Source organism: Coniophora puteana (assembly GCF_000271625.1).
Source record: "Coniophora puteana RWD-64-598 SS2 unplaced genomic scaffold CONPUscaffold_1, whole genome shotgun sequence".
Taxonomy (NCBI): Eukaryota; Fungi; Basidiomycota; class Agaricomycetes; order Boletales; family Coniophoraceae; genus Coniophora; species Coniophora puteana.
In genome coordinates, this window is record NW_006913053.1 from 4,465,455 (window position 1) to 4,493,342 (window position 27,888).

The following is a 27,888-nucleotide window of genomic DNA, read 5'->3' on the forward strand; positions in this document are numbered from 1 at the left end:
TCCAATGCTGGCGATGCTGGCGTCCGTCGGCCCGATCCGCGGCGCGTGTCCTTTGTGCCGACTCGGAGCCCGTCCGCGTCAACAATACCGTTGGCTGCCGTTCGTTTTGGATTGCCTCTCCCACAAATTGCGGAACCAGAGTTTCTAAGCATGCTTCGCTTTAGGAGTACTATTTGTAACATATACGTTGGAACATACGTCAAAACTTGTTACCGGTGTTCGCCTCAAAGACAACTCGCTCAAGCAGCCACTTCAACGACTCCTCGTCCCTCATCACGACTGGAACCTTCATCTGCCCTGCTCCCGACTTGGTCTTTTCAATCCGCCACCGCCTATACTCCCTGAATGATCCCCCGCTCACCACGCGAATAGTAGGGACGCTAATCGAACCCTCCTCGTAGCCAATCCGCACGCCCTCGTTGAGCTCCATGAGCGACTCGAGGACCTTTTGTGGAGCTGCACTGGGGTCTGCGCCGAGGCCCAGGCCTGAGGTGGTGGCGGAAGAGGAAGAAGAGGCGAGCTCGACGATGTAGCCGACAGTTGACGGCGTAGAGCGCGTGTCTTCGCACACTGTGAACTCGGCGACCGGGCCCAGGGTAGAATCGTCGAGGTAGACGATGGACGAGACGAGCTCTTGCTCGTGAATTTGGGCTTCTGGGAAGCGCATTGCTATGCTAAAGGGAACGTCAACATCATGTGGGAACGTGAATGATAACAGGGGCTATCTTACTTTTTGCGCTCGATGTACTTGATGATCGGTGAGCCGTCACTTGGTTCGAAACCGGTTACTTCGACAACATCCCCGAGGCGGTATCGCCACAGACCGTCACGAGTCGTAAGAATGATCTCGTACTGTTTCCCCGCTTCGACTTCCCATGGCATGACACACCGATCAGGGGTTTGGTCAGCCTCAGGTAAAGAAGCATCAAGATACTCGACAATGTCGTCCGAAACGGTCTTGAAACAGTTGATATCGCCGTGCCCGTACACGGTGCCGACATAGGCTTCTGATGCAGTGAAGCCCAGAGAACGGAGATAGACTGTGTCGCCCAATATCATCCGCATCTACGCAGGAGTTGTAAGGATCGGGTTCGAAGAGTGACATTACAAAGGGGAGCATACCTTGGGAATAACAGAGGCAAACGTGCCACTGGCGATGCCAACGACAACCTTGAGGTTAGGCCATATTTTGTGGAGCCACGTGGGCGAGTTGACCTCCACTTCGCGAAGCTCGGCGGCGCGCTCGGGTCTTGGCTGCCATTGCTTCTGCGAATTGATGCAGGTTGAGCGATGAGGGCATGTGCAACAAGCAGTCGATGCCTACCTGGAGATACGGTTGGATCGCTTCGACGCCGTCGTATCCCGGTAACGTGCCATGCTCGATGCACGCGACCAGTGTGTCCCACTCTTCCTCCATGTACCGGATCATGTCGACGAACACGGTGCCAAAGAGGGTGCTGATCGTCTCGAGCCGCACGTCGGCCAGCGCGAAGAGTGCGTGCATGAGCAGGAACGTACGGTATTGCGGTATGAAGCTCACTGCGAGCGGGGATGTCGCACGGGGGCCTGCAACACAGTCGTCAACTACGAGCTCAAATATGGCATTAGGTCATTCAACATTGCTCACGAACCGGTATAGTGGATTAACCACGGATCCTTTTCAGCGTCGAGTCCGTTTTGCATCCTCACGGACCCAGACGACATGTTTGTCACAAGCACAGTCGCGCACGTCTTCCCTTCTTCATCCTCGACAGTGAGCTTCTGGAAGTAGTTGAGCGAGTAGATGACGCAGTTCGTCCCGCCCGTTTCGGAAACTGGGTTCGCACCCTTGTCGACGCTCTCATACGAGAGGCCGGGCGGGTGCCGGTACTTGGCGAAGTACTTGGGCGCTTTGCCCGAAGTGGCACTGGAGAGGGCGATGAAGTAGGGAAGGCCCGGGGAGAAGAGGTCACGGACGTCGCACGCTTTGACTGCGCCAGAGGAAAGTGGGGAAAGAAAGTGGGAGACGAAGGGCTTGTAGGTCTCGTAGGTGGTCAGGGGAGCTGTAGATCTGAAGAGAGAGACAAGAGAACTGTCTTGGATTGTCTCCAGGGAATGAGCTGGGGCGAGCTCTGCGAGACCATGGGATAGGCTCTGGAGTTCTGGTGCATTGCGGAAAAACTGGCAGGGAGAGTTACGGCGAACGAGAGCTGCGAGCACATGCTCAGTGCGTTCCTTTAGCTGCTGATAGAGTTCGGGAGACAGCGAGGTTGGAATCTTGGGTTGAGACATGATAGTGAGGGCAAGGACAGGGTAAAAGACGAAGGGCGAGAGTTTATTGCCATTGTACGACTGCCGTGTTCACATGAATGGGGCCGTACATGTCGAATTTCGGGATATGGGTAGCATTTGGGCTGATTGGACTACATCAGGAATGGTGATTGGTATTGGGACGAACGGGAACGTTCCAACGTCCTGATCGACCTGAATGGAAGAGTGGTGCGACCAAGGTCCAAGGGAGACCTGTGGCGTCTTTCAAGATCAAATGGGGATGTACTAGGCACCTGGGTGCGGCCCCTTTCTATCCACTGCAACGTTCCAGTTGCAGGAACGGAAGACAACGAAGTGGAGTCAAGTAGAACTTGAATCACCCGTATTTTGGCGCAGAAATAATCTGTTCAGAGAGCAAATTTGGTTAGGGTGGAAGTTGGTGTGGAAGCGCAAGCAGTGATCCGGCATTCTGATTGGAGTCTGCCTCCAACGGCGTGGAAGTCGAGGGAGCACTTATCGTGCGCGGGGTTGTTCTAAGGACGTGTAAGTCCGCATCCTGAGTAGCATGGGCTTATGCTTGCCAAGGCGAGGCTCGAGAGTGTGTATCAATAGTGTTTCATGTATGCGTTGCTGGCGCTGACTACGCAGCATCGACCGAGCAGCTTCGCGGGAAACGTACGGAATTGGATCTGGCTCGGGCGATTTCGGAGGAACCCCATTGAGAAGATCGGCCGGGGTTTACCGAGAACACGTTCACACGCTGGAACTGTGGTGCTGTTCTCCGTCGTGACTAGCGTAACTCTCGAACCAAGAACGATATTCCAGTGGCTTGAAGGTGCACTAATGACTGGCGTATGTTTTTCAAAGTGCTTAATATCAGCATGATATGCACTATACATATCGAACTTCATGCTATGGATTACCGTTTAATCCGGCAAGATCTTACAGTGTCAGTAAGTCTGGGGAAAGTTTAGTACCACTCGTATAAGATTTACGGAGTGCATTTAATGATATGCTTATCACAAGTAACAAGCATACTGTGCGTCTTGGAAGCCAGACGACACATAGAACACCCGCCAGGCATTAATGATCTCAAAAATGGCCCTTGACGGTCATCCCGGGGACGCGCTCAAAGAGATATACACGTCTACATCATAGGTTCATCATTTACTTTACATAACAACTTCGGAGCTTTACAGGATTCAATGGTACTGGAATACATCTAGATGTTTGTGAAAACATTGACGTTCTTGGTCGCCAAAATGTGACTGCCCGCCTTGGTATATTTCAGCGCAATAGGGCTAACGGTGCTGAGATACTCCTCAGAGGTAAAGACGTCACGGATATCCTCGAGGGTCCTAGCCTCGAAGGTGGCAAGACCGTCACTGGTGATGGCCACGGAACGCGGGACGGTGATCTCGCCCATTGCGACGGGTGAGGTGATTGCCTGTAGGAGCAGTGATTTTGTGATATTAGAGACCAAGAAAGAAGTGGTAGGTGGCTGCACTTGCCTGGTCGTACTTGGTGATCTTTTCTTTGACGATGGACAAAGACTGGAAAAGCTGGGGGTGCTCGTTGAGCCAGAAGTTCGCGAAATCGGCATGGGAGACGCCGTCTTCCTTGACGAGGAGAACAGTGACGCGGGCGGATTCGGACATGGTGTTGACTTAGCTGCGAGTCCTTGTCAGCGTACTATAGGTGATGAATTTGTTTGTATGTGACGTACGATGCGAGAGTTAGCAGAGTAGATTGCTGGGTCGTAGACAAGGGTTTCTACCACAATTTATACGTTACTGTTGCAGCATGTGAACAGGACGTGACGAGATCTCGTGGCTTCAAAGCAAATGCAACCGATTGCGCAAGAGACGGTGACTGTACATGCGACCTTCACAAAATTCTTCTCGACGCATGGAAGTCTGCGGCCTGGAGGTTTACGCGGAATGGAACTATCTCCTGCTGGGAAGCATGTACTGCACCGAACCCGACCCCTTGGTTATGCCGGAACGTCCCCGTTAATACGAAGTGACATGTATCGCTATGCACCCATGTCGTTGTGAGATCATTGCCTTCAGATGAGGAAAGTTATACACGAGATATTGGAGAAGGAAACGTCACAGTACCTCTGAGAAGCGATATAAGGGACCAAAACGGGGCGAACAGAAGCATGATGAAGCCTCTATGAGATGCGGCCTCCTCAAGGGAGCCAATACGCCCTGAGCTTTCCTTTACTTAGCAATGAATGTCTGGTGAGGTACGCACCTACGGCACGTTCTTTTCAAATTGATACAACAGGAAGTAAACTTAAGGCGACCGAGTAGTTGGACGACGGCCATAATCAAAACCCGCCTCCAACGTCCGAAAGATAAGTACAATACCATGAAAGGAACCAGGAGAGGAAGTCTAGGTCCCTGAGTGCGGCGTTTTACCAAGATCCAGCATCGCCCTCGTGTACACTTTGAGCTTGTGATTCTTTCATAGTGAAAGAAAATCCTCCCGAAAGATAATGCTAAAGCCCCATGATCGCGGCCTCATATTGTCTTGCTATATCTGGTTTTGATAATTGAAAGTACTACGCTAAGCACCGTTATTCCAGGAACCTTTCCGGCGATGTGCTTACAGTATGATGATCAACGATCACCCCACATCCCCGAGCCTCGATCAATTAACTGAGGACACATGACGTCCGATAGCGCTGAGGAACGTGCGGGGCTGTTTATCTTTCAATGAAAAAGAGGTAAAGCTGGTTCCCCCGGTGAGCTAAACAAGTAGGTTTCCACCTTGGTTTACAAAGACAAGGCCTGAAAGTGGTCAAGGAAGTTTCAGAACGTTCCTCTTGATGGACACGTTCTTGACGCGGGAACGTGGAGTGCGACGTCGGTGCGCTGTGGATCGAGGCACATGTTGTGCTGGACAGCGTGGGAGACAACCGTCGGGGTTCTCCGGCAGAACCGAGACGCGGGTTCTGTGTACGCGTCCTGACCAGGATTTGCGAGCAACACCAGGCAACACCCACCCCCTGCATGGAAGCTCTGGTCATTTTCCATCCATTCGATCAGGCCAACATCATGTGAACCTTATTCCGCATGAAGGGCTCACACAAATGGAAACTTTGACTCCGCTCACGTTCCAGCACCGAATGTTGTCATGCCTCTGAAGCTCGAAGGGCGGAACCTGAGCTGACGCATCTCATTCAGCTTCCCGCTGTATTTCTATACACCATTTCGCAACGCTTGACTATCTAGGACGACTCTTACTCTGAATTCGCGTCATGTCTGCTGAAGTTCCCGTGGCTATCATTGGTCTCGGAGGGCGGTTTCCTGGCGGGTCAGATACACCCCGGTTATTCTACGAGTTTTTGCGAAACAAGGTCTGCACCGTTCCCAACACTTGCATCTATGCTACCTTACATCATATACTTATAGGGAGATGGGATGATTGAGCCGCCTCTGGAGCGTTGGGACCATGCTGAGTGGAGCGGTATGCATCCAAAGTACTTTGTTCTGTGCAGCGGTTTATATGTGTTGCAGGGAATCCTGGCGAGCCAGGAAAGTACTGCGCTGCGAAGGCTGGTTTCATAAGCGATATCGATCACTTCGACCCCCTCGAGTTTGGTATCTCTACAAAGGAAGCTGAACGCTTAGACCCCGCCATTCGTTTGACGCTCGAAGCAGCGCACGATGTAAGTTGTCTGCACCCAATAGCGCTACGCGTACAATCACTGATACGATGGACCAGGCGCTTCAAGACGCTGGGATTGACTACCGGGGGTCTAGAACGGGCGTGTTCTTTGGAAATTTATTGACGACAATGGACGAACTTGACGCGGAGCGATATGAGATGAACAACTATAACGGCACGGGGAAATGTGTTTCTATCCGTGCTAACCGGATTTCGTTCACCTTCGATCTACGAGGGCCATCGCTCACTGTGGATACTGGTGCGAGGAGTCTGCATAGTCATGAGATCGTGGGTTGACTTGACTTGGTAGCATGCTCCGCTTCCGCCACCGCCATGCATCTGGCGCTCAACTCTATCAAGCTTGGTGATTGCGACCAAGCGCTTGTAGTAGGTACGTCCTTGGTTCAACGTACATGCAGACAGCCCGTTCTTACCTTTCTGGAGGGGCTAACACGATCATCAACCCCGAGCACACTGTCTCATTCTCAAAGCTCGGAGTCTTATCTCCAACCGGGTCATCCAAATCCTTCGATGCATCCGCAGATGGCTATGCTCGCGCCGAGTGCTCGGCTGCTGTTCTCATCAAACGACTTGATCACGTCAAACGCGACGGAGACGCTGCGTACGCCGTTATCACGGGCTCGGCGGTGAACGCGAACGGGAAGGGGAAGTCGCTGACGATGCCGGAGGGGGAGATGCAAGCAGAGACGATCAAGGCAGCATACGCTGCTGCAAAGCGAGACCCCGCCGACGCGTTCTTTGTCGAACTACATGCTACCGGTTTGTCCCCCCGATTCTTTCGTAGTCTTTACTTTATTGCTAATTATCTCGATAGGAACGAAGGTCGGCGACCCCATCGAGGCCAACGCTGCAGGAAGGGTTTTCTCCCAAGGCCGCGCTGATGATCGCACGTTACGGTGAGCTCAATCAGATCCAGTATGGGTGTCTTCTGACCTTGAACCATGCAGAGTCGGAAGTGTGAAGGCCAACATCGGTCATGCCGAAGGCTGTAGCTTCCTCGCGAGTCTCTTCAAAGTAGCCATGATGCTCCATCACAAGGAGATCATCCCCAACATCCGCTTCAACACACCGAACCCGGCTATCGACTTCTCCAGTGGCAAGATGTGCGTGCAAACGGAGCTGGTGAAGATTACACCGACAATGGCGGCCCCGGACGGCAAGTGGGTCACCTCAATTTCGTCATACGGCGTGGGCGGCGCGAACGCCCATGTCGTCGTCGAGTCTCTCGACTCGGTGCGCGACTGCGACAAGTACGATGCAGTGTCTCAAATCACGCCCGTGTCCTCACTATCACCTCTGTACCTTTTCTCCATCGGAGCGCTCACTGAGAGCTCGCTTGGCCGATGGGAAGACGTGCTCATGTCGAACTTCGATGGAACGACGGACGATCGTACCCTTCGCTCCATTGCACGCGATCTCTCTCGCCAGGCCCGTGCGTATCCTGCACGCGCGTTTGCGATCGCTCCTTCCCTCGGAGCAGACACCAAGTTCACGAAGCCCGTACTATTGACCAGCAGTGCGAGTCCGAAGCTTGCGCTCGTCTTCTCCGGGCAGGGTCCGCAGCACGTCCACATGGGTCGCCAGCTGGCGGCTACCTACCCTACGTTCCTCGCGAGTGTCAGAGAGAACGACCGCATCCTCGTTGACAGGTATGGCCAGGAATCGATGCTGGAGCGCTCAGGCCTCTTTATTCCTGATGTGGAGTGCAAGCTCGCCGCGAACGGGCAGTGGCCCGTACGGGACGTCGTTCTTTCACTGGTGTCGTTCCAGATTGCACTTGTTGACCTCCTTCGTGATCTTGGCATTGCATACCAGCTTGTTATTGGTCACAGGTATGTGCTATGGCTACATCTCCTCGCTCTCAGCTCACGATTTCGCGTAGTGTCGGAGAGATCGCCATGGGCTACGCATCGGGCCACTACGACAGAGGGACGGCCATCGGCATCTCCGTCGCTCGTGCTGCCGCAATGACCAAAGCCGAGGGCAACGGAGCCATGGCCGCGCTCGGCGTTGGCGTGCAGAAGGCTAAGGTCATGATCCGAAAAGTGCTGTCTAAAGCTGGCACGACCAGCGGACTCTGGATAGCGGGTCTTAACTCCCCTCAGGCTGTCACTGTCGCAGGCACGCACGAGCTCATCGACGCGCTCATCGAGCTCGCGGCCGACCCGCAGGCGAAGGTCTTTGCGGCGAAGCTACGGGTCGGGTGTGCGTTCCATACGCCGCTGATGGAGCCCCAAGAGGGAGCATTCAAGGTACGCATGGCGGAGACAGCGCTGTCGCGGGGCACGAAGGCTTCCGTCGCCCGTGTCATGTCGACAACGGATGGGCGGTGGCTCGAGCGCGACATCGACATCGACTATTGCTGGGACAACATCCGACGGCCGGTGTTGTTTGGAACAGCGATCAACAAGATGATCACGGAGTACGGGGCTGATAACCTGCTCTTCCTCGAGGTCGCTCCTCACCCGGTGCTTAAGGCGTATATTGAGCAGTGTGGTGGCGAGTCAATCAGTCTCGTTAAGCGTCCAAATCCGAAGACGCCTGCACAAAACACGGGCGAGCGCTTCCAGATTCTTGAGGGCGTCGGTCATCTTCTCTCGAAGGGGTACAAGCATGTCAGTCTTGATAGGTTGCATGCGTCTCCTGATGGCATATCCGACTTCGTCAAGCCTAGATTGCCTGACTACCCTTACAACAAGTCGCTCTGCTGGTACGAGTCGGCTAGCGGGCGATCCGTTCGCCTTCGCCAGAAGCCCAGACCGTTAGCATCTCATCATTTCCGAATCAACGTGGATAGCCATCCGGACCTGACTGGCCACGTCGTTTTCAATGCCGTTCTGTTTCCTGCCTCAGGGTTCGTAATTCACTTCTACTAAGCTGGCTCTGTGCTGATATCAGCTACAGTTACATTGAAAGCATACTTGAGAACGGTGCTATGGTCGTCAGCAATGTCTCTATCCTTAAGCCCCTCGTTCTTGAGGGCGCTGGCTCGTACCCAGGTCATGCAGGCTGCATCATCAATGGAGACCAGTGGCAGTTCAAAGCCTCCACCACGAAAGAGTTTATCAACGGTGATATTGTCCTGGACAGTGTCTATGCCACCGGCTCCTTCTCTCGTCATAACCCCGCTTACGACCCCTCGGCTCCCCGTATATTCGACGTCCAATCGAGGCTTTCAAAGAGTCGTGGCTCGTGCACCGGCGACGAGTTTCACGCCTGCATACCCTCAGCCTACTGCTATCAAAGCCACTTCCGTGACTACCTCAAGGAGGTCCACGAGGTTGAGGACGAGCGAAGCTGGGGCTCGACCTCCTATCTCGCTCGCTTCGAGATACCTACCGGAACGCCGGACGTATATGGCAACGGCTACTGCATTCACCCGGGCATCCTCGACTCCATCACGCAGTGTGGTCTCGCGATGTTTATCAACATGGAGACGAAGCGCTTCGACTTCAGCGGCGTCTTCTTACCCGTCAAGATCGATGCGCTCCGCCGCTGGGATAGTGCAGATGCGCCTAACCTCGACTCCGAGCTGCAGAAGGGGCTGTGGGTGTACTTGACAGCGCGGTCATGGGCGCCCGAGGGCCCGTTCAGATGCGACTATGTTGTAGCGAGCTCTGAGGGGAGGGTGCTGTTCACGATCGAGGGGTTCGAGATTGCTCTCGCGCCAGGGGACGAGCCTGTTGCTATCACGGATGACAGCACGGATCAGCGCTTGACAACTGTGTGGCAGACAAAGCACTTCCCTGTTCACTTGGCTTCGGTGCCTTCTGCCGACACCCTTGTAGCAGTATTCAATGCTTTGGTCAGGGAGGCGGTGTTTGCAGGGCGAAAGGTTATTCGCGTCATCGACGTTTTCCCGTCGTCTGATATCGCGATTGCCCTCTGCGGGACTCTTCAGTCCCTTCTCGCAAGCGGAAAAGTGGCGATCGAGTACTTCTGTGCAGCTCGAACCCTTGAGGAGGCGGATGAGAAGACTTCGTCTCTCGAATATTCTCATGTTCGTTCACTTTGTCTGGACTCATACTCGCTGGACGACGAAGCTGCTTCCTCGGTTCTTGCTAGCTTCGATATCGCGATTGGCTCAATCGGCCTTTCGCGCGCATTTGAGGATGTCTCTAACATCAACCGTCTACTCGTTCCGTCTGGATTAGCCCTTCTAGTTGCATCGCGTAAGTCATTCCATTTTCTCGGCCATTAAGACAGCCAGTGACAAATTCTATAGATCCTGACGTTGAAGCGGAACGACAAATAGGGGAACTATCGTTAGACTCTCTTGCCGAAGATCTTGCCATTGACGGCGTCAGTGTCAATACCAAACCCCTAGCAAATGACCAGACGCTTGTGATCATCCAGGTCACGAAGTCTACTGTTGTTGTTCCAGCGGATACCTCTAGAAATGTCGTCATTAGCCCATTTGAGCACGGCCGCGAGGCTGAACTCGTCTCCATCGCCCAGAACCTCGCTGGCGGCTCCGAGTTCTGGGTCACTGGCGATGACGATGCCGCGGGTATCGGCGCACTCGGCGTCGCTTCTTGTCTCATAGCCGAAATGCCCGACTTCACCGCCCGTTCCGTGCTCTTCGAAGACCACTCCTTGAGCAACGAGGTACGCGAGAACGTCATTCATGAGCTTCGCAAGAACTCCCTTACGCTCGAGCAACACATGAAAATATCCGTCGAAGGCGACGTTCTCGTTCGTAGGCTCGTGCGTGGACCTTCCACCGAACGCGAGCTTGATGTGTCGGCATGTCAAGTCTCGATGCAGGCCGGGAAACCTGTCGTGTCATCGTACTTCCCTCCCAAAGTTCAAGATGACGAAGTTGAGATTGAAGTCGAGTGTTTCGGCGGCCAGGGGCTCAACACGATATCACCGATGGCGTTCGCCGGTACTGTGAGGGCCACGGGTTCCTCTGTTACATCACTGGCCCCTGGAGCTGGTGTAGCTGGTATTATCACCACGGTCGCTGCTAGCGTTCTTGTAGTCTCTAGCGACACTGTTGTTCCGATACCTACTGGAGTCACCGCTTCAGAAGTCGTTGCTTTGCTGCCCGCTTTGCTAGGTCCATGGATCGCTCTTATGGAACTCACCCGCGCTGGTCGAGCGTCGGCCGTTTTGATCCATGACGCTGCTTCACGTAAGTTTCACCACCATCTTCACTAGCATTTGTCAACGCCTTCGTTCCAGCTTTTGGCATAATCGCCACTCAGCTGTCTCTTCGCAATTCTAGTCGTGTATTTTGCACAGTGATCAGCGAAGCAGAAGCTAGATATGTCTCAAAGCGCCTGGGAGTTCCGAGCGAGCGGATCGCAATCATTTATGACCTTTCAGAAGCCCTTCTCAGCTGGTCTATAGCAGATACCGCTTCTAGGTTTGACGTAGTCCTCAACGCCGAGGGCAAGTCGGTTTTTGCATTCGCTTCCGTCCCATTTTCCGCGCTGGGTTGTTATATCCACAATCAAGTCGGCGAGGAGTTGCCGATTATTCCCCCCGGAGCCCCCTTTACCCACCTCTTCAACGTCTCAAAGTTCTATCATCGTTCCCCGCGTGTCCCTTCCCCCATCGTCTCCGCTATTCTAGCTGCCCACGCGAGTCACAAGTTTGTCCTCCATACGAGACGTCTTCCCCTCGACGGGACCGAAACTATAGGGAACAGCGGTGACACCTATGTTGCGCATTTCCGTGACTCCGGGGCATCAAGAGTTAATCCCAATGTGCAGCTCTTTGATCCGCGCAAGAGCTACATCCTCCTAGGAGGATGCTCTGAGCTCGGTGTCAAGATATTGGATTGGATGGTGGGGCGAGGCGCTCGTCGTGTATACATGACGAGTAGGAGAGGCGCCAAGGGCCTGACTAAGGTCGATAATATGTACATTCGCCACTTTCGCTCCAAAGGCGTCAAAGTCGAGCTCATTGCTGCCGATGCTACGAGCTTGGACGGTACCTCGGCCGTAATCCACAATGCTCGAGAGTCCGGGCCCATTGGTGGTGTATTCGTAATGAGCGTTGTCCTACGCGATGCCAAGTTCACCAACTTGGATCAATCATCATTCGACGATGTCTATAGCTCGAAAGTCACCGCCCTGAATACTCTCCTTCGCTGCATCGACCCTGCATCCTTGGATTTCATCCTCTTGTTCTCCACCATCGGATCCGTCTTCGGAAATGCAGGTCAGGCTGCATACTGTGCGTCCCAGCTCTACCTCGATCGTACTGCCGATGTCGTCCCCAACACCATCTCTGTGTCGATTCCACCTATCACGGACTCTGGAATATTCAAGAGGCTTGTTCTTGCTACCAAGGGCAAGGCAAACACGGCACAGCTGACGAAGACCGGTATGACTGCAGCACAGGTGTGCAGATTCATTGGTGATGCCTTGATTCGGAGCATCAAGCACTACGTCCCAATGTTATCGATTGACGACGTGCCTGAGGCGTTCCCCTTCTGCGAACCTAAACTTTATCATCACTTGTTGCCGAAGAAGCTGTTGGCTGCAAGCGGAGCTAGTGACGAGGACAGCGCCGTCGTGGAGTCCCCAGGGACGCTGCTTGCGACGCTTCTCAATATGGAGGAGAGCCAAATGTCGGACAACGCGCTTATCACTAGTTATGGTCTTGACTCCCTTGCAGGTCAGCCTAACAGTCATACCAGTTCGTCTTCGGAAGCCTAACTGTGACTGTTTACAGCTACTCGCTACAGCAGCTTGCTCAAGTCGCGTTTCAACATCTCAGCCAGTCAGATAGAGTTGCTCGGCTCTATGACCTTGGGTGCCCTCAAAGTGATGCAGGCTCAAACCCGGGTCGCGAGCGAAGGAGACGACAATTCACCTATTGTAGACGATGGATCTGACAAATACGGAGCGGCGCTAGTTCCCATTCTCGCCAATAAGCTTGCCTATGACGAGCCGTACACCACTAATGCGTCGCCTCACCAATATCGCATATGGCTAGCTCAGGTAAGCATTCGAGCTACTACAATAGAGAAATCGGCGCTGATGACTTTCTTAGAGGGAGTACGACAACGCCCGTAAGCGCTCAGTCGCAAACATCGACAACAACATGTTACGGTACGGCGCTACGCAGTGGGACACTCATGAAGGCTACTTCGTAACTATAAGGACCGAGAGCGCCATCAACGTCAGTCGGCTATCCGATGCGCTTCAGGAAGTGCTCAGCCGTCACGGAGCTCTTCGTACTTCGTTCTCATGGAACGAGGAGCTAGGGAGACTTCTACAGACCGTTCACCCTTCGACAGAGCTCCAGCCGTCTCTCATAGACCTCTCCGATGACTCGGATGCCCTTGCCAAAGCCTACGAAATGAGTCTTGCTCTCAACAAGGAGCCAGACTTCAATCTTGATCGTCTACCCCTTCTCACCGTTATGATGTTCAACCTTGGAGGTGGACGTTGGGCATTCAACGTCGTCACTCATCACATCATCATCGACGAGGCCTCTCTCGGCGTCTTTTTCTTTGAGCTTTTCCACATCTATCTTCATGGCTCTGGCGCGCTTCCCGATGTTTCCATCCACTATTCCGACTTCAGTGACTGGCTTGAGAAGACGTCTGACCACCGCGCCAAGTTGAAGGAGGAGCATCTCAAGTTCTGGGCTTCGTATTTGCCCAAGACCGAACCACTACACCTTTCCCTCGCGACGCCCTCCGAGAGGGAGCTCTCCCCTATTACGCAAATCGAGACAGAAATAGGTGCTCAAACTCTCGAACAGTTCACGAAGATCATCAGCGATGCCGTCGCCACTCCCTTTGCTGCTTTCTTCGCGGCATACAATGTCCTTCTGTACAAGTATTCGGGTCAGGAGTCGTTCGTCGTCGGTACCGCCGTTACGCAGCGCAATCTTCCTCGACTCCAGAACGTCATCGGCTTCTTCGCCAACATGCTGCCGATTAGGACCGTCATCGACGATTCTCTCAGCTTCATGGACTATCTTAACCGCTTCAAAGGAGATCTCATATCCTGTCTTGCGCATGACGAGGTCACATATGAGGACATTGTGGCTCAGCAGAAGGGTGGCGCGCAGGGCCGTGGTTACTTCAAGCACCTTTTCGCGCCCGGCGGTATGAACATGGAGACTATCTCGCAGCTTGGCATTAAGGACGTGCACCAGTCCTCACTCCCTAACGGAGAGGAGCAGTACGAGTTCCTCCTCACTGTTTACCCCAGTACTGGACATACCATCCTCCGCTTCGACAACAAGCTGTACACCGAGGACGCCGCTCGCCAGCTCCTTAATGCCTACGTATGTCTGATAGAGGCCCTGGGACGTAATCCTGACGCTCGTATACGTGACATCCCTGTCGTTAGCGAAGGGGAGCACCACCGCTTGACCAAGGAGCTCTCGTCATCATACAGTTTCCCTGTTTACGAGACTTGCTTGCATAAGATGGTCGAGAAGCAGACTGAGAAGACCCCTTGCTTCACCGCCGTCGAGTTTGAGGATCAATCGCTTACTTACTCAGAACTCAATGAGACAGCGAACCGCATTGCTCGCTCGCTCATCCAACTAGGTGTTCGACCCAACGACGCCGTCGCTCTCTGTTTCGATCGTGGAATTAGTCAAATTCTGGGCATTCTTTCTGTTCTCAAGACCGGGGCCGCCTTCGTCCCTCTTGACCCCGATGACCCGATTCTGCGCAAGGCGATGGTTATTCAGGAGTGCGGGGCGAAAATATTGGTTACTACTGCCAGCCATTCTCGAAGCTTCCCCGAGATTCTTACGTCGAAAGTGGTGGTAAGTCGCTGTTTACTTGAAGGAACGTATGTTCTAATTGTGCTCCAGGTCGCTTACATCGACGATCCGAGTTACCAGAAGCGGCTATCTCGTCTAAGTCCAGAGAACTTCGAAGTAAACGAACTTACACCTTCGAGCTTAGCATACATCCTGTGAGTGCTTAGGTTCCTCACAACGTTCCGCCCACTGATGGGATTTGTCATAGATTCACGTCTGGTTCTACTGGCAAGCCAAAAGGCGTCATGATTGAGCACCGCTCTATTGCAAACCTGATCCAGAACTCCAGCGTGTATGGGTTCAACCAGGGTACACGAGTTCTATCGTCTCTCACGTACACCTTCGATCCATTCATCGTTGATGTCTTCGGCTCTCTCAGTCATGGTGCTACGCTCGTTACTGGCCGCAAGGAGCTCGTGTTGGGTGACGTTCCGGCTGCCATCCGGGCGCTCCGCATCAATGTCCTTCACGTCACTCCCAGCATCCTCGCTGTTGTTGCAGTCGACAATTATCCGACGCTGGAGACGATAGTAGTCGCTGGCGAAGCCCTTGGCAAGAGACTTATCGAGGACTGGTCGTGTCGCGTCACTCTGCGGAACATGTATGGCCCCACTGAAGCATCTGTTGATTGCGTCTCGTGCCACGTTGCCTCTACTTCCCTCGTTGGCGTCATCGGTCGTCCACTGCCCAACTGCAGGATCTACATTCTTGACAGTCAGCTTCTCCCCACTCCCGTCGGCGTTGAGGGTGAGCTGTATATCGGTGGTATTCAGATCGCCCGTGGCTACCTCAATCAACCCGAGCTTACTGCTCAATCATTCATCCCCGATCCGTTCGTGCAAGGCGAGCGTATCTACAAGACGGGTGATGTCGCCCTCTGGCGGGCGGACGGTAACATTGAGTATTGCGGCCGTACCGACCGCCAGATCAAACTTCGCGGCCAGCGAGTCGAGCTCGCCGAGATCGAGGACGTTATCTCGAAATTCCCCACTATCCAGCGTACGGCGGTTGTCATCCGTGACGTGCATGAGAACCCTGCTATTGTTGCTTTCGTTGAATTTTATTGGGATATTGGCGAACATCTGGATGAAGAGAAGGAGAGGCTCAAGATCTATGTCTCAGAGCGTCTTCCGCGATTCATGTACCCATCCCTCATCGCTGTCTTACCTCGCTTGCCGGCGCTAAGCAGCGGCAAGACTGACAAAAATACTCTCAAGACGATGGGGCTTTCGTCGTTCATGTTTGACCTCTCTCACGACGTTGGTGAGCCGCGGGGGGACGTCGAGATCGAGCTCATGTCCATCTTCTCAAATATGCTTCAAGTCGATCATCGGACCTTTGGCGTGACCCATGACTTGTTTGCCGTTGGCATGAACTCCTTGATGGCGGTACGAGTCGCGGGTCTCATCTCCAAGAAGTTTAATGTACACATCGGTCTCAGCAATATTTACTTGAGGTACGTCAAGTTGTTTCGTTCGCAGAATAAGTCGTTTAGTGTTTATTTCAGGCCAACCGTTCGCGAACTCAGTAATCTCATCATCGATGCCATGACGCAGAATGTACCATTCTCTGCCGACTCCGAGGGAAAGGACGAGGATTTCATCATCGAGCTCCTTCCTGTCAAGAAAAAGGGCGCTCAGCCCAAGTTCTTCATCATCCATGATATCACGGGTATGGCTACGCCATTTATGCGCCTTGGATCCTTCATGTCCAACGAGATATACGCTATTGGTGACAAGTACTTCGGTTCAGCTTCTGGCTTCGACACTATCGAGATAATGGCGGATCATTATATCACGCTGCTGAAAGGGGTACAGTCCACTGGCCCCTATCTCCTTGGTGGTTACTCGTTCGGAGGCGTCGTCGCGTTGTGCATGGCCTCCAAGCTGTCCAAGGCCGGTGAAATAGTCTCGCACCTCATCCTCTTCGACCCGATCTTTATACCTACCAGCGAGCGCCAGTCGATCAAGGCCGCCGCGTGGACCCAGCGCTCGCTCAATCGTCTCTCGTGCAAGTTTGCCACGATGGGCGAGAAGTGGCGCAACAAGCTCAAGACGGAAATCAGGAAGAACCTCGACTTGCTCTTTGATCACGAACCGGCACACTACGCGGGCCGTTCCACTCTTGTCGTCCCTAAGGATAGGTCGTGGTTCCGGAGCGGCAACGTTAGCGACTTCGACACGTGTATGGACGATCGTAATGGCTGGGACGCGCGAATACAGAACTTGGATATGAAGGTCACCGCGGGCGCTCACGATACAATCTTTGCGCGTGCTTATGTAGAAGCCCTTGCTGGCATTGTGAAGGACATCATCGCGTCTACTCCTGCTGTTGTAAGTCTCGTTCATCTTTAGGCCTCTGGCTATGGTTAACCAGACTTACTCCTTCCAGGAATTTCCCCCTTCCTTAAGCACCGTATGATCATGCGATCAATCAAGGGGTTAGAGTGTTCAATCCTACGAATCCAATATTTCGGTGACATATGTCAGTCATATATGTATGTGTTTCGAATTTTCCATATATAACTCTGTTTCGAGCTCAAGGCGGTAATACTTAATTTATCGATATTCGCTGTACAGCTGCTCTGTTTACATGGCTTTTCCCTCTTATACCCGTAGTCAAACAATGGATAATTGATTCCAGAAAATAATTCTATGTATAGTCAATGGCAAAAACGCTACGTCAGGGGGCTGTATTCCGATACTCTCATATTCCCGCTAATCTTCAGCCGGCTCCTCGGTGGAAGCCCAGAATGAGGATCCTACCATAAGTGTTTGTTAATCTTTACATGAGTAATACGTGACTTCTGACCTGTGAGCCCCATAGCTAATATGAGGACAAATCTCAGCGAAGTATCAATGTAGCTTTGGTAAAGCTTCAACGCACCTCGTCGCTCAACTTCATCTGTGGGCTGTTCGTCATCGCGCCAGAAAGAGGACACTCCTAGATGCAGATTTAGTGCCTGATGTTCCAAAGGCTACATTGCGCAAACCTTTCTTCTCGATCTCTTGTCTGTTTCATATTAGTCGCTTCTTCGCGGAGATAAAGAGGCCGGATCCTCACCTCAGCATGTCCCGCCTACCCAAGAAGAGCACATAAGCGATGCAAGCCCTTCAACAAAAGATCAGAGATGACTAGGTCTTACCTTTGAACACCGGCATTGTGAGAGTTTGCGAATGCGGCTGCCATAGCCATCCCGGCAGTGGCGAGTGTGATGAGTGCTGGTTTGGAGAAAAACATATTACTGCACTTTATAAAGGTGGGAATAGGCAATGAATTCTAGGAAGTACGGCAGCTGACTCTTTATGTGCTTGCCCTGTTTGTGTCCAATTGTGCACATTGTCCTAGATGGTAATGCGAGAAGCCCACTATAATTATTCGTTCCATTAGGTTGTGAATTCGGCTGTATTACTGACGCGCGCTGGAGTGATCGTCAAACTTGCTGTACGCTCTGCTTCCGAGAGCGGATCATGCCTAATTATAAGCTGAATGAAGATCAGGTAGACTGTGAGTTCTCGTTGTGCTCGCTAGGAGCCAATGGCACGCTTTCGAACCAGATGGTTTATGACGAGTGGTGTTGAATGCATGCCATCGAAACTGGCTGGGGGATGCCATTGATCTTCACGAGCAAAATTAACGCGCTACTTCGTTCCACAGCGATGAATAGACAGGACGGTGCCAGTGCAATATTGTGATGTGTGGGGTTGCAAGGAACAGGAACAGCCTAGCAGCGTGTTTTAGCGTATTGACTGCCTGCCCTGAATCAGAAGCTGCAAACATGACCAAATGTGACTCAGGGGCTATCCTCAACCTTTTCCCGCCGCGTTGCCTCAAGTCCTACTCAGCTCAGGCTCTGATCGCCGTCAACGTTTGAAAGTTCTATTTATCCAGGAAAAAACTCGCTATCGCATTTGGCTATGGGATAAGTTTACGAGCGGACTTGGCTAAAGGCCGTATGCTTTTAGCGACAATGCACCGATCACCACTGCCCATTAGACTCTGCTTTTCCACACCTTCGCGACAAGTGTGGGCGGCTTGCTGGGGCGGTACTAGCTGAGGCAGTATCTATTGGAAATACTCCTGCATATTTGGCTGCTAGTGGGGTTTTCTTGAGCTCACCGTACTGCGCTCGGTGCTCTGCTCGCTTTCTCTATTGTCGATACCTTTCCACCCGCAAACCCGACTGCCTGCCATGTTACTCTGGCTACTTCGCTCGTCGAAAACTGACCCAATCGGCTGTACACTCCTCGTAATCTTGACAATATTCAACCTCGCAAGTCTACAAGCTGTCCAGACAGCACTAAGAGGGCCACAGTACTGTATGTGTCCCTCCATCATATCACTGAGAACTTCATCGACTCGTCTCTGTTGCAAGCCTGGACAGGGTCCGACTACCCCAATGAAGTCCCCTTCCCCTTCCATAAAGCCTCGCTCGAGTTCAAAATCCACGAATCCTACGGGGTGCACGAGTCCTCCAACTGGGCGACTATCATCCCTCGCGGACGGCATGGTTGGGTCCGACTCGGCCCTCAGGGCCGCCCATTTGCGGTGTCGATGTACCACCAGATGCACTGCATCAACGCGATTAGGCGCGCCGTCATCGTCGCGCAGGATCCCGCACTGATCGGAACTCTGAGAGCGCAGGGCGAGTTTAAGCATGCAGAGCATTGTTTCGATTACTTGAGGCAGACAGTGACTTGTAATGCGGATACGTCGCTGGAGGTGCTTGGGAATTGGACGCTCCTGGATGGGAGCGTGGTGGAGGGGACGTCATCGGATGGGATTTTGCATGAATGTAGGGACTGGACGCAGGTCAGGCGATATGTAATGGACAACTATGCAGAGTGGGAGGACGACCCGTGGCCCATCCGAGAATTCTGAGCTCACTCTTGCTGGATAGCTCACTTATACGTTACATCATTGACTGATCATATGAAACCGAACACTTCCTCGTAGAAAATTAGCTCCTCCTCTAATGCACGTTGAATGTTCTTTGACTTCTTCCACCCGTGCCCTTCATCTTCCATAACGACATACCTTACCTTCCCTCCTTTGGCTTGAATTATACGAACAATCTCCTCTGCTTGCTTTGGTGGAACAACACGATCGAGAGACCCTTGCATGATCTGATACATGCATCATCAGTCAATTTGGCGCGTCCAGGAGGCATATCACTTACCAACAAAGGAGCCTTAATCCTATCCGCCTTCGAAATTGGGCTCCTCTCCTTCCACACTTGTGGGATCTCTTCAGGAAGCCCGCCAACGAGTGTCTCGCAAAAGTACTTCTCGAACTTGTGCGTCATTGCATTCAGCTTGCGTAGGTCGGAAACGCCGTACAGGGAACCACCGGCAGCGAATGCGTCAGGGAAAGTGGAGACGGCACCAAGAGTAGTGAAACCGCCTGCGCTCTGCCCGCGGATGACGGTGCGCTTGCCGTCAATGATCCCTTGAGAGGCCAGGAGATGGACCGCAGTGACCGTGTCGGTTATGTCCAGGACTCCCCATCGGCCTTTGAGGCGTTCTCTAAAGTATATATGCGGGTTATCAATATTCGTAAGAATGCTAGATGGTCAGATTAAGTCCACCTGTAAGCTTTTCCGTAGCCAGAGGATCCGCCATAATTCACATCGACCCTATTTATGTTGTCAATAAGTCGTCTTATTAGATGCCAATCTCGGTGGATAAACTCACCAAGCCCACCCCCTGGAGGTAAAGTACTGCTTCTTCCAGTCAAGTGCCTGATCTGTGAGCCACGTCGGACCGCCGTGAACATACACTACGGCTGGTGGACGCTCGTCGCCCTCACCCCCTTCGTACGACGGGTTTGTTGGCCCATAGAGGATCGCATGGTACGTGTTCCCAGTTTCATCGGCAGGAGACATAGGCTGCGGTTGCGAGATGTAGCCCACGGAGTAAAGCGGGTCCTTCGATTTAGTGAGAGGCTTGAACACCGTCCCATCGAATTCGACCACGGCGGGCTCTCGGTCGGACGCCTTCCCCAAGAAGACGACTTTGCCGTTCTTGAGAGAATGGACGTATTGGATAACCGCGAAAGGCGTGTTGATTTCTTCGGACGCCTTGCTGCGCAGGTCGTATACGTAGATCTGAGCCCTGCCACTTCTAAAGCTTGTAAGAACGACATGATTCTCGTCGAGGGCGGCATAGCTCGACCATCCAAGCATCCACGACGGCTCGCCGAAATCCTCTTCCATCCCGTCGTGGAACAGCGGCTCGGTCTCAACGTGCACAGCACCAACATCCATTTGTGATTTCGAGCATGAAACAGTGGCGAGATAGGGGTTGAGGTACCCGCTGATGTCTGACACCACGAGAAGCTGATGAGCAGAGATCCACAATGGTTCAGTCGCGACGTCCTTGCCGCACTTCCCAGCTACAATTATAGAACTCGAGAGCGTGATGCCGTCTTGATGGACCTGGCACGCTGCGACGTAGACTTCACTCGCTTCCCAGGGCATGTCTGGATGGTTCCTGTCGAGATGGGACAAGAATAGTGAGCGTGCATGCGGCGTAGCCCATTCAAAGGGGTGATGGACCCGATGCATACCATTGCCGCCATGCTAGAAATTGTCCATCGGAGCTGAACCGCGGGTATGAATAGAAGTCAGCGCCGGAGACGAGACCGTGACTGCGCTGATCGCGGGTGTCAACGAGAATCAGACTGTTCTTCACGTCCGTGGGTGCATCGTTCGTGTGGTCTTCCTTTATGCACACCAAGAGGTGCTTGTGCACGGGATGGATCGCGAAGTCAGCGTAGCGCAGGTTAGGATTTTCTGATCAGTCCCGCGGCATTGTCAGTATCAGCTACATGAACAAGGCGAATCTCCACATACCTGTGGTAACTGGAACGATCTCCGACTTGGAATGTCGATATATGCACCCATCCAGCACATGAGAGAAGTAGATGAAACCATCGTATGCGAGCGCAGACGCTCCTCCGTATTCGTGCACCCTCGAGCGCGCGTTCCAGGCTTGGCCAAGAACGTCTTTGTGGGATGCTAGGTGCACAACTTCATTGCGGCCTCCTGTATCGTAACATGCGAATCGGGTCGGGTTTAGCAAGTTAGTAACGAAGATAGCTCAAACTCATGTACCTTCAGCGGGACGTTCTTCGATAATGTACACCTCGCCATCAGCTGGGTCGACTAGAATGTTGTCGACAGTAGTCCCCTAACCCCAGTGCGTTAATTGGATGGATAGCGAAAGTTGTAGCTGTGTCCACTTACTAGCGTGGCCAGATCAGAAGCTTCAATCGGAGATCTCCAGGTGCCAAATCGTTGCCGTGCCATAAGTGTCGATTCCTCCTGAAGGCCCTTGAAGAAACGAAGAGGGCCGAAACCGTCCAAAGGTTGGTTCGGATGATACGATGGAGTCTGCGTCGAGAATCCTTCCCTGAAAATCGGTTTATGTGCTGTAGGTTAGCTACATTGTGCCTTGGATCAAGAAATTTTCTGGGTACGCAGACACGCGCGGTGTATAGCCCTGGCGGTGCCTCGCGCCTGATTGCAATGCCTCAATATGGGCCCTCTTGAGAAGTAAACTGATAAAGGAAGCACGCAGCTCCGAATTGTTAAGTCTTGTTTGAACATGCTGTGTTATCAAAGCTGCGTTCGTGCGATCATCACGCAGCACCACCGGCGCAACAAGGATTCGTACAGCTCGCATAGCAACAAAGGCAACAGCATCATGATTTTGATGCAACTAGACCTAGCTTATTCACAGCTTCGCACATCCTGGCAGTCGTACAGCCTAAAAAACGACCACGCAAGGGGTGCCGCTGTAAGCCTTTGGCCATGCACTAGCCAGTACATATCAATTCTCAAATGCTAGACCAAAGACACGTCAGCTCAAGTAACGGAGAGTACTGTAACTCGTACACGACCATGGTGGAGTAGGATGCCCCGGCAGCCCCACTAAAGGATCAGGTCTAGGCAGGTTGGCGACTGCTACTTCCGTGCGCTGCTTCTCAATCAACGACGAAAGACGATGGCTTGACACGGCAATGATGATAGCGAGGACGAGGTTGATGAAGAGGAGAGCGGAAAAGATATACGGCGTCCATGCTGCTATACGTGACTGGGGTTTGCCTTCTGAACGCAAAGGTGCTTCGCTGGAGGGGAGGAGCGAGTCTTCTTCTACGTCGTCCTGCGACACGGGTGTATACTCCTTTGCGGTCTCCATAGTTGAGTGAATGGAAAAGGCAGGAGGACAGAGCGCGAGATAAGTACTGTACATAGTTCGGAACCCACCAGTGTACACCGCCAGCCATCAATGTCTCGTATCACGACGCACGTAAACGCCTCCAGCCAAAGATAGTCGATTGTCCCATTGGATGGACCTGGAGAGAGCAAAGCGGGCAACAGCTAGCGTAGGCTGGTATTATGAGTTGATTAGATTATCATTGTTCTGCGCGGACGAGGATAGCAGTAGCAGAGGCATGAATGGGAGTGTCGCTAGTTGGGCGTTGGTAAGGGCGTTGACAAGATCCGGCTAACTGCACAGCCCCATTTTCCCACATTCCTCAAAAACATACCCAAGCCATTTTCCGTATCTCGCGCGTTCGTTTTTTCACAGATACAGGATATGCCGAAAATATAGAAGTATAATGATTGATATTGAGTGTCTATCGTCATTATCACGAATGTTCGGAGACAACATCTCCCGATACAACTCACCCTACCCACGGACCTGAGGAAAGTCATACATTACACCGAGGGAGGATATGACGACACAAACGCATGCAGCTTCCGACTACTCAAACACAAGAGTAGACCCGTGGCTATACAAGATCCACGCCCGGCGCTCAATCTTCTCGGATCACACACACTGCCTTTGTCTTCCGTGATGTCGACGTCTTTGCTCATCGCCTTTTGTTCCCTCGATCAGACTTGTGGAAAAAACATTTCCTTATCTCATTAAGTATGGAGCATGTAGGGAATGAAGACCCACATCTAAGGCGACCATCAGCAACGAAGATAGACTCATCTCTCGACTTTTTACCCTGTCTCCCAAAGATGCCTTTCATTGCCTTTCATCGACGCGATGATCATGTCGTTACCGTCTAGTGCGTTAGTTTACGTTTCCCAACCTGAATCCAAAGATTAAAAGCTCTTGACGCGCTCAAGCTGTCCCATGTTGCGATGTTGGATATGCAAAAGGCACTGCCTGAAAGCAAATACTCGCCACTGTTTCGTATTATCATGTTGGTCGTAACCATCAAACAATAGCGTATATGTCTCCATCTGCCTATTCTTAGAGGTCGATTCTTCTTCTTAATAGACCATGGCCATGATCAGCCTCCCATCTCTGCAAACCACGCTATTATGACCACGCCACAGGAGGCCAGCGACGACTCGGAGTAAGTGTCATGTTTCCTCTTCCGTGCAATCTTTCTGACGTATGCATTCATACAAGGTTTGTGCAATTCTGCATACAATGCGCCAGCCTAAGTGAGTTTTCTCGCCACGATGGTCAGAAACCTACTGATATATCTACTGCAGCACTACTATATTACGATTATCTCCTCACCTTTCCGCTTGAGCTGCAGTATATGTGGCGTAAAAGGGTGATGCTATCTACCATTCTCTACTGGTTTTGTCGGTATGCTCTTTTAGCCAATCTATTTTACCTTCTTGCCATCTCCAACGCTGTAAACAAGGTGCGTAATCAATCCGATATAATTGACCAATGTATGCTGAAGATGATTCTGTGCAGTACGTCTATGGGGACGCTATCGAGTGATAAGCTAACATCATTCGAAGCTGTAAGGTTTGGTACCAATTCGATGGGTACCTAAGCATAGCTGGGCGTGCGTCCATTTTGGGTACATGTTTTTGGACCTGTAAACTCCCATCGTTCTGAATCCGTAATTTCAGGTGTCTTGGTGGCCCGTACCTACGCAGTATGCGACAGGAGTAGGGTTATCCTACTCGTAATGGGTATCCTGTGGATATTAATTGTTGCATTCGACTTCGTAAGAATCCGCCCTTGTCAACTCCGAGTGTGAAAACATCCTGATGCTTTGTGGATACAGTGGCATACCACAGGCACGACGTGCGGAGAGCTGGTACCCCCAAATATTGTGATGTGAGTGAGGATACGGCCGATGCAGATGATAATGATCTTACGTCCAACAGCGCTAGCACAGCATTGTCCGTTTTGGTTGCCGTCCTTGAGTGCGCTGGAGCCTTGTTTACCACAATACGTTGCATGCAAGCGATGCAATTATACAAGAAGCACGATCGCGCTTTTACGGATGATAACATTCTTCATTTTATGCTGCGTGAGGGTGAGCTAGAGTTTTTCTGGGTTTGCCTTCGCTGACTCCATATAGGATCAATATATTTCTTGTACGTGTTAGTCTCGCTATGCTCATTTTCTCTGTCCCAACACTACCGTAGTGGTGTCTTTGGATTCTCCTTGGCTACAATTCTTCTCAACTTTGTGAGCATGCTCTGTTTCCTCACATATTAATCTGGGTTCATGCTTATACAGGTAGCTCCTGTACGAGAACCACCCGTTTCGATGATGATTATATTCATGATCCTTCATAGATAGGGTTTATGAAAAAGCTTCTGAATGCGCTAAACCTACCGTGGGTTTAACCTATACCAGACACCTCGCCTGCAGCTGACAGGTCTCCAACGACACCTTTCAGTGTATCCGGTATAATGGCTGCAAGGCTTTTGCTCTATCTTCGTCAGTATAACCACCATCAACAGGAGTGGGCAATGAAGCATAGCCGTGGAAGCCCAAATCACGTTAATACGACCATAGTTGTTCATCAAGAAGCCGGCTCAAATGCATCACCAGAGTATGACGGCATAATGCAAAGCAACGACAGAATTCAAAGTATCTTTGTACCCACTAATTCCCACACATACGCCGACGGCGAATTCGGAGGCGACCCCGTGGCCAGTGTTCGTGTCGGGCACCCGGAGATGTCCGTAGGACGTAAAGATATGCCAGAGGAAACGGTGTCCTCACGAAGGCTCCCTTGCCAAGATGACGATTCGCTGATAATCACTGAAGAGCGTCGACCGAGGCCGGATGCAGAGGCAGTATAGAGTGAACATGGTCGTGATTGGGTAGCCTTGAGGCACTGTAATGATTCTACGGATGATACAGATGCGATAATATCTCAGCTGAGCTGTGATATTGTAGCTAGGATAATTGAAAGAAAAGTACAGTACGACACATAAGTAATTAATCCGTTCAAGATTAGCAAGTATGTAAACGCTTATCTTCATTACTTCGACCTCATCTCTAGACAGATTCGATCATAGTACCATAGTCTTCGAGCGCTTCATAATTCATACTTTCATATTCGGACCTGTGATGATCATACACGACGGTTTCAGCATCAGAGACCTGTGCCACAGCCCATAACGATTCCGAAAATATGTTGGCTAGAGACTCTTGAAACTTTAGTGGAGACCGTTACTATACCTAATGAATGCACTGCCTTGATAACCTATACAGCAACTGGAGGATATAAGCGACTCCACGTCAGGCAGCAGCAAAGGGTCAGACATGTCAACTTCAGAGTGAGTCATAACGTCATCCCGTCCAGAAAGTGCTTTGCTCAACAGAAGGTCATTACGCTCAAGATTCTCCAGGTTGTGCATACAATACTCAAGCCTCGGTAAGTCCTAATATGTGGGCAGTTCCATGCCTAGCGTTTTCAGTTGAATCGACTTATCTTGCCATTGCAGCCCTGCTTTACTATGATTATGCCATTACTTTCCCATTAGAAATGCAGTACATGTGGCAAAATGGAGTAATACTCTCGACCATTCTATACTGGTTATGCAGGTATGCCCTACTGGCAAACCTGATTTATCTCCTTGCAATCGTGGGGGTGATTGATAAGGTATTTTGATACTCGGGAATTCGTTTAGACTGAAGAAACTCTGACACCCACTATACAGTATGTTGTCACTATAGCCTATTATACATGCTGATCAAACCCGCATTCAGCTGCACAGCAGTGTATCAAGTAGCAGGATACTTAAGCATTGCTGGACGTGCAGCTGTTCTAGGTGTGCAAGTTTGTAACTTGTTTGGTTGTTGTCCTTGTGTTCTAAGTCTCCATTTAGTATCCCTTGCAATCCGTACATATGCAGTGTGGAACGGAAGCAGGATAATTGCAATTATGATGGGAGTGATGTGGACCATTACTACATCCCTGGACTTTGTAAGCCAATTAACATGGTGTTTTTGTCTTTGGGTGTACATTAAAATAACACCAGTGGCACGTAACCGGGGATAATTGCGATGGAACCGTTTCGTCAGATATAGCCGTGTAAGTGCAGTTATCAATGAACTGATTGAACACTCAATGCCATGATGTACAGCGCCAATGCCGCTGTTTCCATTGCTGTGGTCTCTTTTGAGGGCATGGGGATGACTCTTACCGTTATTCGCTACTTACAAGCTCACTTTATTCGCGGAAGATACATTAAACCTCTCAAGGGAGAGTCCCTTTTGGGGCTATTAGTGAGAGAAGGTAAGTGTTGGACACGCATTTGTTAGTTATCGCTCAGCTCTGCGCTTTTCAGGAGTCATGTATTTCATGTGCGGGCTCTTTCACTCCATTCTATTAGCCGTGTTACTGATGAGTCTCTAGTGGGGTTTTTGGTCTGGAAACATGTGCCGTCGCTCTAAACTTTGCCAGTATGGATACGGGTTCTTCAGATCCCGTATATTTGGCAAGACTTCTCAATGCTGTAACATTACCGTAAGTCTTTTGATACATACCACATAACACCTGGCTTATGGCGGTTTGATGTTAGTTTATCTGGATTGTTGACAGCACGGCTTTTGTTGCATCTACGGCGCGAAGCTAGACGGTTGGACTCGGGAATGACTCGAGGGAACGTCGCAGAAGACATTGATACAAACGTATCAATTTCTGCTCCTGTTTTTGCAAGATTTCGTATTAGCGAAAGCATAACTAGCACTTCGAGGTCGGATGGTTGTGCAGGCCGGGGAGAATTCGGAGGAGATCCTGTGGCTCGCGTGCGGGTAGAAGTAGAGCAAGCTAGATTGTTACCAACAATACCAGAAACGAGGACGTAAAATACATGCAGTGTTTGAGGCGAAGAGCGTACGTTGGCATAGCATTGTTATACCTCTTGAAGGTAAAAATGAGACAACATTCAAAGTCATACAA

At 51.5% G+C, this 27,888-nt stretch overlaps 7 protein-coding genes across 7 annotated transcripts; 3 read left to right on the forward strand and 4 right to left on the reverse strand.

Moving 5' to 3' along the window:
- Positions 1-129: 129 nt before the first annotated feature.
- CONPUDRAFT_134583 (uncharacterized protein) lies at positions 130-2,267 on the reverse strand. Its single transcript, XM_007765738.1, has 5 exons — positions 1,632-2,267; positions 1,325-1,566; positions 1,123-1,266; positions 731-1,065; positions 130-674 (listed from the first exon to the last, which is right to left on the reverse strand). Exons 1-5 carry the CDS (start codon positions 1,702-1,704, stop codon positions 200-202), a joined length of 1,269 nt encoding a protein of 422 aa, XP_007763928.1. The 5' UTR covers positions 1,705-2,267; the 3' UTR covers positions 130-199.
- A 1,205-nt stretch (positions 2,268-3,472) lies between these two features.
- Positions 3,473-3,908, reverse strand: CONPUDRAFT_87216 (uncharacterized protein; the record flags this gene model as incomplete). Its single annotated transcript, XM_007765585.1, has 2 exons — positions 3,473-3,697; positions 3,762-3,908. The coding sequence occupies 2 exons, from the start codon at positions 3,906-3,908 to the stop codon at positions 3,473-3,475; spliced, it is 372 nt and encodes a 123-aa protein (XP_007763775.1).
- Positions 3,909-5,312: 1,404 nt separating this feature from the next.
- On the forward strand, positions 5,313-17,304 carry pks-nrps1 (polyketide synthetase). The gene is made up of 18 exons (XM_007764682.1): positions 5,313-5,617; positions 5,673-5,727; positions 5,778-5,929; positions 5,986-6,187; positions 6,239-6,319; positions 6,373-6,708; positions 6,764-6,845; positions 6,897-7,781; positions 7,832-8,803; positions 8,854-10,121; positions 10,175-11,086; positions 11,137-12,579; positions 12,637-12,905; positions 12,958-14,697; positions 14,746-14,849; positions 14,903-16,150; positions 16,202-17,027; positions 17,086-17,304. The coding sequence occupies exons 1-18, from the start codon at positions 5,519-5,521 to the stop codon at positions 17,113-17,115; spliced, it is 10,704 nt and encodes a 3,567-aa protein (XP_007762872.1). The 5' UTR covers positions 5,313-5,518; the 3' UTR covers positions 17,116-17,304.
- Positions 17,305-17,411: 107 nt separating this feature from the next.
- On the reverse strand, positions 17,412-17,934 carry CONPUDRAFT_149471 (uncharacterized protein; the record flags this gene model as incomplete). Its single annotated transcript, XM_007765739.1, has 6 exons — positions 17,412-17,455; positions 17,506-17,520; positions 17,581-17,637; positions 17,687-17,706; positions 17,758-17,772; positions 17,840-17,934. The coding sequence occupies 6 exons, from the start codon at positions 17,932-17,934 to the stop codon at positions 17,412-17,414; spliced, it is 246 nt and encodes an 81-aa protein (XP_007763929.1).
- Positions 17,935-18,851: 917 nt separating this feature from the next.
- On the forward strand, positions 18,852-19,575 carry CONPUDRAFT_161974 (uncharacterized protein; the record flags this gene model as incomplete). The annotated part of the gene is made up of 2 exons (XM_007765740.1): positions 18,852-19,013; positions 19,079-19,575. The coding sequence occupies exons 1-2, from the start codon at positions 18,887-18,889 to the stop codon at positions 19,573-19,575; spliced, it is 624 nt and encodes a 207-aa protein (XP_007763930.1). The 5' UTR covers positions 18,852-18,886.
- Positions 19,576-19,622: 47 nt separating this feature from the next.
- CONPUDRAFT_134586 (alpha beta-hydrolase) lies at positions 19,623-22,003 on the reverse strand (the record flags this gene model as incomplete). The annotated part of the gene is made up of 8 exons (XM_007765741.1): positions 19,623-19,820; positions 19,874-20,219; positions 20,282-20,329; positions 20,388-21,185; positions 21,262-21,487; positions 21,548-21,739; positions 21,809-21,884; positions 21,941-22,003. 8 exons carry the CDS (start codon positions 22,001-22,003, stop codon positions 19,623-19,625), a joined length of 1,947 nt encoding a protein of 648 aa, XP_007763931.1.
- Positions 22,004-24,037: 2,034 nt separating this feature from the next.
- On the forward strand, positions 24,038-27,794 carry CONPUDRAFT_69652 (uncharacterized protein; the record flags this gene model as incomplete). Its single annotated transcript, XM_007764534.1, has 21 exons — positions 24,038-24,072; positions 24,129-24,163; positions 24,215-24,372; positions 24,415-24,427; positions 24,590-24,687; positions 24,748-24,800; positions 24,851-25,002; positions 25,048-25,063; positions 25,115-25,157; positions 25,268-25,308; positions 25,372-25,774; positions 26,196-26,260; positions 26,287-26,358; positions 26,468-26,528; positions 26,615-26,643; positions 26,694-26,755; positions 26,813-26,910; positions 26,966-27,018; positions 27,071-27,222; positions 27,411-27,453; positions 27,509-27,794. 21 exons carry the CDS (start codon positions 24,038-24,040, stop codon positions 27,792-27,794), a joined length of 1,968 nt encoding a protein of 655 aa, XP_007762724.1.
- Between the last annotated feature and the right edge of the window lie 94 nt (positions 27,795-27,888).

Excerpts from the sequence above, each read along its gene's own strand:
- CONPUDRAFT_134583 (XM_007765738.1), bottom strand. The coding sequence starts at position 1,704 with ATGTCGTCTGGGTCCGTGAGGATGCAAAACGGACTCGACGCTGAAAAG. Across the intron at positions 1,567-1,631 it reads GTGGTTAATCCACTATACCG|GCCCCCGTGCGACATCCCCG; the intron begins GTTCGTGAGCAA and ends ACTGTGTTGCAG. Across the intron at positions 1,267-1,324 it reads CGATCCAACCGTATCTCCAG|AAGCAATGGCAGCCAAGACC; the intron begins GTAGGCATCGAC and ends ATCAATTCGCAG.
- pks-nrps1 (XM_007764682.1), top strand. The coding sequence starts at position 5,519 with ATGTCTGCTGAAGTTCCCGTGGCTATCATTGGTCTCGGAGGGCGGTTT. Across the intron at positions 6,188-6,238 it reads ATCGCTCACTGTGGATACTG|CATGCTCCGCTTCCGCCACC; the intron begins GTGCGAGGAGTC and ends TTGACTTGGTAG. Across the intron at positions 17,028-17,085 it reads TCGCGTCTACTCCTGCTGTT|GAATTTCCCCCTTCCTTAAG; the intron begins GTAAGTCTCGTT and ends TACTCCTTCCAG.